The sequence below is a fragment of the Arachis stenosperma genome, chromosome 4, assembly GCF_014773155.1.
Source record: "Arachis stenosperma cultivar V10309 chromosome 4, arast.V10309.gnm1.PFL2, whole genome shotgun sequence".
Taxonomy (NCBI): Eukaryota; Viridiplantae; Streptophyta; class Magnoliopsida; order Fabales; family Fabaceae; genus Arachis; species Arachis stenosperma.
Genome location: NC_080380.1, coordinates 114,286,276 through 114,296,534, shown reverse-complemented (window position 1 = coordinate 114,296,534; position 10,259 = coordinate 114,286,276). Strand labels below are relative to the sequence as shown.

General features: G+C 35.4%; 1 protein-coding gene across 1 annotated transcript; it reads left to right on the top strand.

The window, feature by feature from the left end:
- The first annotated feature begins 3,621 nt into the window (after positions 1-3,621).
- Positions 3,622-5,304, top strand: LOC130975340 (uncharacterized). Its single transcript, XM_057900150.1, has one exon. The coding sequence runs from the start codon at positions 3,622-3,624 to the stop codon at positions 5,302-5,304; it is 1,683 nt and encodes a 560-aa protein (XP_057756133.1).
- The last annotated feature ends 4,955 nt before the right edge of the window (positions 5,305-10,259 follow it).

Sequence of the window (10,259 nt, the reverse complement as noted above, 5' to 3'; positions counted from 1 at the left end):
AAAAGAGGCAAAATTACTTGTAATGTTTGAGAATTCACAAAGCATTATCAATGGGATCAGTGAGAAGATATCGCAAATCTTATGATTTTGATATTTGTTTCAAAGGGATACTATATAAATCATGAAACATGTAAAAGCATTATGTCTTAGGAGGACTTTATAGATTTTAAGAATCTGATATAGTTTTGTCTATTAATCTAAATAAATTCTATTAAGACTTTCATCTATTGTATAAAATTAAAAGAAAAGTAGCAATCTTTATATATGCAGAATCTATACTACATTACTACTGACTTTGAGTCAATCTAATAAGCTTCCCATTGTAGACACAATATGATAGTAAAATTCGATCGAGGCATTTAGTCAACAATTATTTTACTTATATTAAATTATGGATCCTAAATCATAAATTTTTTATTTTATATTAAATTATAAATTTTAAGGTCTAAAGTTGGTTAGTATAAACTAATAATTAAAAATTAGTTCTTTATAATTTATGTTAAAATACTTTACTTGCTTAAAATAAGTTAACTGATGTTATCTCAATTGCATGCAATTCGTTTTTAGGAAAATTTTATAGTATAAATTTGAAAATAAAACTACACAGAAAATAAATTGGTCACAATTCTTTTCTATTAATTGCTGTTATAGAGTATGGTCTCTTATCATATAGTTTTTAAGTGGGATTAAGAAAAAATAAATGAGAGAAGATATTAAATAAATCATAATTATAATCATTAAAAGAAAAAATTTAGATAATCTACTCCCCTATCATTTTCAATCAAATTTTTAATATACGAATTGGATAAATAAATTCTTAACAAATTTTATATTAAGTCAATTAGGTTTAAAAAATATTATATAAGACAAATTACTCTCATTTTAAAACGACGAAGAAAAACAATTCATTAGACAAAATATATTTTTAAGAGTCATTTTGTCATTTACATCTTTTAAAAATAATTTTGTCAAATAATCTGGGATCAAATTTGTTATTTACTCTTTATTTAAATATAAATATAAGAGTAAATATTCAATTCCGTTTCAATTCGTTTTCACAAAAGATAACGCGATCTCTTATAAAAAAACACACTTTAACCCTCAATTTTATTATTTTGAAATAATAACTCTCACAAATTATTAATAAATTTATTTTTTAATAAAGAGTAAAATTTCTAACCCTAATTCTTATTTAATATGCAAGAACTATTGTTAGAAGTGAGTTACAAGAAAAAAAGAATAAAAACTTTTCAAAAAAAAAAATTAATATCAAACAATAAATAAGAGAAAAAAATAGTGATGTTGAAGATGTTGGTGTTGGTATTGATAATGTTAAAGAAAATATTGATAATGACAAGATTGCATAATAAAAAGGATTGATAATTGGTTCTATTGTAGAAAAGAAGTTTAGGGTGAGGGAGTTTAAATATCCACAAATCATAAATAAAAACTTCACAAAATCAATTGTATTACTATCTGATAGATTTTTTAATAGAATTTATAGTTGTCCCAAATAATAAAATTGGGACAAAAGTATCATTTTTCTTGTAAAGAATCTCATTATTCATTGTAAGAATTGACACGAGTTAGAGATGGCAAAGAGATAAGACCGGTAGCCCGCTCCACTTCTAAGGCCGACCTAAAATAGGAGAGAAATAGATCAACTTATCAAAATAAAATGATTTTAAAATGTTAGTTCATCCCGCTCTATAGAGAGTTGATAGATTATGGACTAATTCGCTTAACTACTATTTTAGAAAAATTAATAAAATTAATTAAAATTAATATAAAAAATTATTAAAAATTAAATACAAATAAAAAATCACTACAAGAGAACCGGGTGTTAGCTGCGCTAAAACACCAGCCCCTTTTCCAGAGCGCTGCTGTTCGAGGGATCTGCTGCCGTTCTTCATGCGGTTTGAAGGTCCGCATCTAATAACCTTATTGCCGGCCCAAATTGCCGGCCGTTCTCCCCAACCGCTCCAGATTGCTCTATTTTGTTGCGATTCCTGCTGCGTGAATACTCCCCCGCTCCAAATAAACTGAACCGAGGCGGTATTGGGCCCTCACCGCAGCAGATGACATTGGGGGAAAGAGAATTTTGCCTCGCTAAAATACCCAGAGTAAATTGATTTCGCGCCATAACCTTCAAGTATTTAGCGCGAGAACCCTTCGTCAGAGCCAAGGTATAGCAATCAACAAGGCTCCTTCCCCGCCGTCCTTACCCTTCATGGAATTTGTATAACCCAAAAACTATACCTCTGATTTAATGATGTGCATTAAGCTGTTTTCTTAATTTATTGTATTTTATTTTTCTGTTTCAAAGGCCAATGATTAGTTTAGTATTAGCCATACTCCAGTCTTTGCTAATGACTTGCACCTATAAAACTGGTCAAAATTAGCTGTAACAATTTTTTTTTGTTCAGATGTTTAATGTGGTTAAATGTTCATGTTCATTGATACTCAAAAATCTAATTTCTAGGTTAATGTGAATTTTGCTGATTTCTCATATATTTTCTGATGATATGAATCTCCCTTATTTTTCTTTTTTCATTTTTAAGGGAAACAATGAAACAAAGAGTTTTGTTTATTCGTTGTTCTGCATCTGTCACAATTTAATTGCATCTTTTTGGTTATTTTTGGCTGCACAAGAATAAATATATTTATAGTTACTTTCACATGTATATATAACTAGCTAGTTACTACAAAATTAGAAGTTTTATGTGCAAATTTAAATTTTAAAGTGGTCCTGCACACTTTATTCAATCTTTATGTGTTGAATTGCGTTTGGTATTTCAGTGCTGCAGATTGGAGATATGCTACGGAGCAGTTTGTGAAAAAACTTCCTGATAAAGTTATTGTACTCTATAAGCTTTAAAATTACTATTTCACCTTTCCTATAATCTTCAACTTTACTGTGATGAGAACCATACGTGATAGGAAAATAAATACCTAAGAGAAAAATGGAAACGAGAAAATTTGCTAAAGTGAGAAATTGGTAACGATACAAGTGAAATGCCATCCTTATACATGGTAGCTTTCTAGCTTTCTAGTGTTAGCGTAACTAAATCCAAAATATCCTTATTAATTACAAGTATATTAATTGTTAAATGTTAAATCGATTTATTTTTAATTTAACTAATACATTATATTGTAATACTAGATTAATTTCTTCATTTTATTATTTCTCAGATTAATATAATATTTCTCTTTCTTTTTCTTTTTCTTTTTTAAGGAAGGAATTTTATTTTCCATTTCAAATATTTGGCATTGGACCCAGAGTTTCTTTCTTCCAGTAATCTTTTTTTTGAAAGTGCAGAATTATTCAATGAGTAAGCAATTTTTTTCAATTTTTTTGTCAACTGTGTATTATCCTGGATGCTAGTAAATGTGTGTTTTATTATTCGGTTTAGGAGTTATTCTCCCATTCTATATCAAGTGTTAATTATTTACTTTTTTCTCGTGGTCTGACTTTATTTTACGATTTGTTGTCGTTCCAATTTTTTCATTAAACTAGATATCGATAAGAGTTGGATTTCAAAGTCACGAGTCGGTGCAGAATATAGGGACGGTTTGACCAGATTCCTAGATTTTGCATTTGTCAATGCATCATCTGATGGGATGATACGTTGTCCATGTTCAAAGTGTGGCTTCCGCCTCTTACAAAATAGAGAGGATGCGTTTGATCACTTGGTGATCAACCCTTTCCCGTCTACTTACACATTTTGGATCCATCACGGTGAGAGACGCGGGGTCGAGCGCTCTTGTGACGGACACGAAGAGCAATCTGAACAACATTTCAACGCCTCGATGCTTGATATGGTCCACGATGCGTTCAACTTCTCAGGACTTCCCGGTCCCGAAGAAGACTCGGAGCATGAACCGGACGAGAGCGCTATGGATGAGTTGCCTAACTTATACAATGAACCTAGTCGAGAGACCCGCAACTTTCACGACCTACTCGAAGACGGGGAGCAGGAGTTATACCCAGGATGTACAAAGTTCTCTAAGTTGTCTTTCTTGGTGAGGCTCTATCACATTAAGTCCATGTGCGGAGTGAGCGATAAGGCCTTCGGAATGATATTGGAGTTGCTCGCGGACGCGTTTGAGCATGCCCAGATTCCATCCACTGTGCATGATGCCAAAAAAGTCATAAGAAAACTCGGTCTCGAGTACAAGAAGATAGATGCATGTCCAAATGACTGCATGCTATACCAGGGCAACGACCAAGAGCTGACCAAATGCAAGCAGTGTGGGACATCGAGATGGAAGCATAAGACTAAGAAGAACTCTAGGGTGAGGATCAAGACGGTTGTCAAGAAGAACGGCAAACCACAAGCGGCGAAGATTCTTCGTTACTTCCCCCTTATTCCACGATTGCAGAGGTTATATATGTCTAGTAAGACAGCCGTTGACATGCTGTGGCATAAGAGAGGTCCTAACTCTGATGGTATGTATAGGCATCCAAGGGACGCCGAGGCATGGAAATCATTTGACGTACGATATCCCGACTTCTCTCGTGATCCGCGTAGTGTTCGCCTAGCATTGGCTAGCGATGGCTTTAACCCTTTTGGGAACATGAGCTCGAAGTACTCAATTTGGCCAGTGGTTCTTATCCCGTATAACATGCCGCCCTGGATTTGCATGAAACCCACTTCGTTCATCCTCTCTATGATTATTGCTGGTCCTAAAATGCCTGGAAATGACATAGACGTGTACCTAGAGCCGTTGATCAACGAGTTGAATCAATTATGGAGGGGTGTTGAAACTTATGATGTAGTCGAGAAAAAAACCTTCAAGATGCAAGCTGCGTTGATGTGGACAATCAGTGATTTTCCAGGGTTGGGAAACTTATCTGGGTGGAACACGTACGGTGGGAGAGCTTGTCCTGCGTGCAATTTAGATGCTGAAACTAACCTCCTTACACACAGCCAGAAATGGTGTTTCATGGGTCATCGTCGCTTTCTCAATCATGAACACAAATACAGAAAAGACCGGTACTCCTTTGATGGAAAGTTAGAGGATAGAGGTCCGCCGATTAGAGTCTCTGGTAGAGACATTCTCGGGCAGTTAGAGGGTGTGCATGTCCAATTTGACAAGGTGCAATCGGTTACGGGGAAAAGGACACGCGGACAGCAAACTCCCATGCAAGACGAGACTCCTTGGAAGAAGAGGAGTATATTCTTTGAGCTGCCATATTGGGAGAACAATGAATTGCGTCACAATCTTGATGTCATGCACATAGAGAAGAATGTCTGCGACAACATTGTATTCACCATAATGAACGAGAAAGGTAAGTCTTAAGACCACATTGAAGCTCGAAGAGACCTCCAATCGATGGGAATCAAGCATGATTTGTGGCCACGGGAAGATGGAAAGTACCCATCTGCCATCTTTACTATGACCAATCCACAGAAGGAGCTCTTTCTACGGACTATCAAGAACGTAGTCTTTCCAGATGGATACGCTAGCAACATTTCCCGCTGGGTGGATTTACGACAGCGCAAGTTGTCGGGGCTGAAAAGCCACGACTGTCACGTTCTAATGGAATATCTACTTCCAATCGCGTTAAGGAATGCATTGCCTCTCCAAGTGTCTTCTGTCCTGGTGGATTTGTCATCCTTTTTTCGTCGATTATGCAGCAAATCTATAGACCCTCAACAACTTCCTCTCCTTCAGAGTCACGTGGTTCATACTCTGTGTCGCATGGAGACGATTTTCCCTCCTTCTTTCTTTACAGTGATGGTTCACTTGACAGTGCATCTGGTCGAGGAGGTGCGTCTCGGTGGCCCAGTGCATTATCGGTGGATGTACCCAATTGAACGGTAATTATCAAACAAAATTATTAATTTTGCCATTAATTAGTGCTTATGACACGTGTTATACTCTCAAAGGTACCTATGCTGTCTCAAGCAGTAGGTGCGTAACAGATCACAACCAGAGGGCTCAATTGCAGAAGGATACTTATCCGAGGAGATTCTCGTATTCTGTTCAAGGTACTTAGATAATGTCGAGAGTAGGATTAATCGACCATCCCGTGTTGACGATCGACTGCGTGAAGTCATGCCTGATGAGAGTGCAACCATGTTCTCAGAGGTTGGAAAGGCGGTCGGTGCTGCTTCTTTTTACACCCTCACACCAGCTGAAAAATTACAAGCTCACCGTCACGTATTAGTCAATTGCCTGGCTGTGGAAAAATATCTTGAGTAAGTGCATTTGAAAGTATCTACTTCGTATTGATTTTCTATGGTTGGAGGACCTGACGTGACATTTTTGTGACGTTTGTAGTAAGTTTAGGGCGATCACAAAGAGAAAGTTACGAAGTAGTACAAGGTCAGAGTCTAAGATAGACAGTGTTGTGCACAGAGAATTTTCCGATTGGTTCAATCGTCAGGTGAAATGTCTCAATCATTTATACACATACATATTAATAATGGTGTCATATTATTCGTATCCCAAGATAATAAATATTCAATACTTTCACTTCCAGGTTACATTGGGAAGCAGCATGCACCTAAACGAATTGCAGTGGCTTGCATGTGGGCCCAATGTTCAAGTTAGCCGCTATACATCCTACAACGTAAATGGATTTAAGTTCAGAACCCTATCGAGAGAGGAAGGGTTGAAAACCCAAAATAGTGGGGTGTATGTCACTTCTGACACTAGGAGTTACGCAAGCAAGCGCGATAGTAATGTTGCCGTTGGTAGCGTCTCATATTACGGAAAACTAGTGGACATCATTGAGTTAAATTACAGTGGTCAATTCACATTTGTCTTGTTTAGATGTATCTGGGCAAACACCACATCTGGCAGAGGTATAAAAAAGGACTCTTTGGGGCACACAGTGGTTAACTTCTCTCATCCAATTCATACCGGTGATCGAGAAGATGATGAACCGTATATTCTTGCATCCGAGGCTCGCCTAGTGTACTATGTCGAGGATGATGCTGATAAAGAATGGAGTGTGGTAATCCATGTGAACCCAAGGGACATGTTTGAAATGGGTGAAGATATAGGACAGTGTAATTTCGAATTTTTTCCCCAACCGATCCTGACTGGGTTGGCTGAGTTTGACATCGAAAGTTTGTCATTGAGACGGGACGACGATTTGGAGGAACCAACCACTAATGCCATCGATAATTGCGATGAGGCTGCCTATATATAAATGTATTCAGATACTAATTCTGGCCATGTGCGCTATTTTTATAGTGTATATCACCGTTGAGGGTTATAAGATTGCATAAATATTAATTAGCAACTAGCATATGATAGATCCTTAGAAATTGGATACACCTGATGTATATTCCTATTTATTTACAATTAATTTATCTGGAGAATGTGATTTGTTAAACATATGTATTGTTCAATTTATTTAATCAATTAAGATGTTACTAGATTGTAATTGACCCTATATATTGACTGACGTGATCTTTTTTGCCAGGGAAATTGGAAGAGAGGGACCTCTTCCTTTGTGCCCCTAGCGTCTTGTTTTGCAAGGCGATGATTGAGGCGTCCCCGTTCTCCTCACTGGAGCACTCAAGGTCATTCGCAAGAGACCTGTGGTTCAACAAGTTGCCCATTCAGTCATGGCTGGACACATTCTCAGCACACTTTCACTTATGTGATGCTATTACTATTGCGCGTGGGGATATTAGGACGGTAAGTTGTCATGTGTCTGCTCGTATAACCGCTGCTTGGCTTTATTTTAACCTGCCATAGCAAATTCAGATGTTTTATTGTCTTTAATTAAAAGGCACTTTCTGAAGGGGCTGACATATTTGAAAAAATGGACATTGCAGGGATTGCTTCAATTCGCAACAAAGTACCGCAAAAAATTCGACTTCGGGTTCGTCACTAGCACGAACCTGCACCTTTCGCAACAAATACTGGAGGAGGTGCAGGTACCGTAGTTAATCTTTTTAACTAGTGACTGTATGATATAAGGAAAATAAATAAAAATAATAATAAGGGAGTAAGTGAATGAGAATAAAAGCAAAGAGTTTGAGTGGGATTATAATTATTTTGTCAGACGAGTGAGGAAGAAGAATGTGGTTGTGAATGAAATGGGATGAAGACTTGTGTCTTTGTTGGGGATGCTGGTTACATCATCATATTATTGATTATTAACAACACCTCATAAGTGAGTGCATCTAGTTAACTCAATCCTAAAACCCTATAGTTTGTAAGATTACAATAATAATTGTTTATGCATTTTTGTATGTTGATAAGTATATTTATTTTCCCCTTACGCAAAAAATTCTCAAACTTTTGAACATGATGTATTCGTGATTATGGGTGTGCCTTGAATTCAGGTTTCTGTTTTTGTTTGTTGTTTCATCTTCCAATTAAAGAATGGAGGAGGCAGTGCGTTACATATGAGGGGGAGGTGTTTACCATCTTCCCTCCCATCATTTTCCCATTTGATTGTGACGACTTCATGATTGAGTTACTAAACATGTTTGTTACTTGTTAGGTACAAATATTTTGTGATTGTTTATTCGCGTTAAGAAAAGTTTGTTTGTTTAGTGTTTTTAGTTAAAATAATTTGACGTCACGGATTGAGCCTCTCTTGTATTTTAGAAATTGTTAGTTAGTTTCAAAAGACTAATTAATTAGTTCATCATTTGGTTTGATGTGACGACTAAGAAATCACCACTCTAGTATTATACCATGTCTTTTCCTTGGACGCTCCTAAGTATGACTTTCAGTGATATTATTTAAAGAAAAAAATAAAGAAATGGACGAACAGCTTGGTATATATTTCTGACCTATATTTCTGATCTATACCACCATGTCAATTAAAATATGTCCTGCATGTCCATTACTGATTTATAACTCTGATTGGTCTGGCTGATTTTGGCATGTTCTTAAGTTGAGACGTGAAGCATTAAATGTTGCTGAAGTATATAGCTATTGCCTATGGTTAGTGTTGTTAATGACTTTTTGCGACCAACTACTGCACCTTATCAGCTGCAACTTTATTAAACTTGTGCAGGCACGATATCAGAATAGTCTACAAGTTGAACTTGAAACGGCATCTCGGGAGGAATTCACTCTTATAGAAAGAGGTCTTACGAAACTATGGGAACGTAAGCCAAACCAGCAGTTTATAACATGGCGCTATTTTGTGCTTTGTTTTTTGTAAAATTTGTGACTTCTAATAACTTGTTTGCTTATGGTGTATCCGTCAGGTTTGTCTCGGGAAAAGACTCTAGATGTTTCAGAAGAGACTGGCGAGGTAGTTCAAGATTCAATGCTCGAAGAAGACGTTGCGCCAGATAGTTCTGATGAGGTTGTCTCTAAAGGACACCAACCATCCATCATAACCTTTGACCTCAATAAAACTCCAGAGGAGAATGATATTTGCTGACTCAACTCTTTATTATTAGTTTGCCTTATCTCACGAAATATTAGGACTGAACTGAACAAAGTGACTATTTGTGATTATTCCTTTGCCTGTTGAATTCGACGTTCTGATAATGAATTTGGAATAGATTAATCTCAAATTACTATATATCTAAGATTAGATTTATTTAAGTTTTGCATGCATAAGTTTATTTTTTTATTTTATTTTTAATCTTATTTTATTTTTTTATCTATTTTTATGTTTCTCACTTTGAAATTTACCAGTGATCAAATTCTAGACCTTTTAGATATGGAATTTTGATATCATGTCATAAAATTATTCTTTCCAAAATTTTTAACTTGTAGAAAAAGACAACAGAATAGTTATATTGTTAATAGTATATTATTTAATTTTGATAAACATTTTGATTGAATCAATATAATCAACGGTATGTCTGCCTCCTTTCTCCTTCATCTCACTGAATAAACATAAATGAAATAATAATAATATATGAAGCAGGGGAAATTAAAATATTAAATGAGCATAGAGTTATTTAAAAATGTTTAATGATTTGATAGTAAACATTTTTTTATAAATATACGAGGTTAATCCAAAGACACATATAATTTATCAATGATTTTCTTGAAAGCTGGAGAATCATTGACTCCAATAGATGGAACAGTTATCCAATTCTTAGTTTTACTAGTTAGAATATTATAATCAGCAAAAAGTAAAAAGTTCGATTTGAATAGCTTCTTGAAATAACCAATAAGCCTTTCTTATCAATTCACTTAATTCATCATCTGCTCATGTTTACACTACTCTTGATTAATTAATATAAAAATAAAAAAAGAGAAGAAGAACACAATAGATTACCTCAAATATGTAATAAATTTTGAAAGAAATAATATTA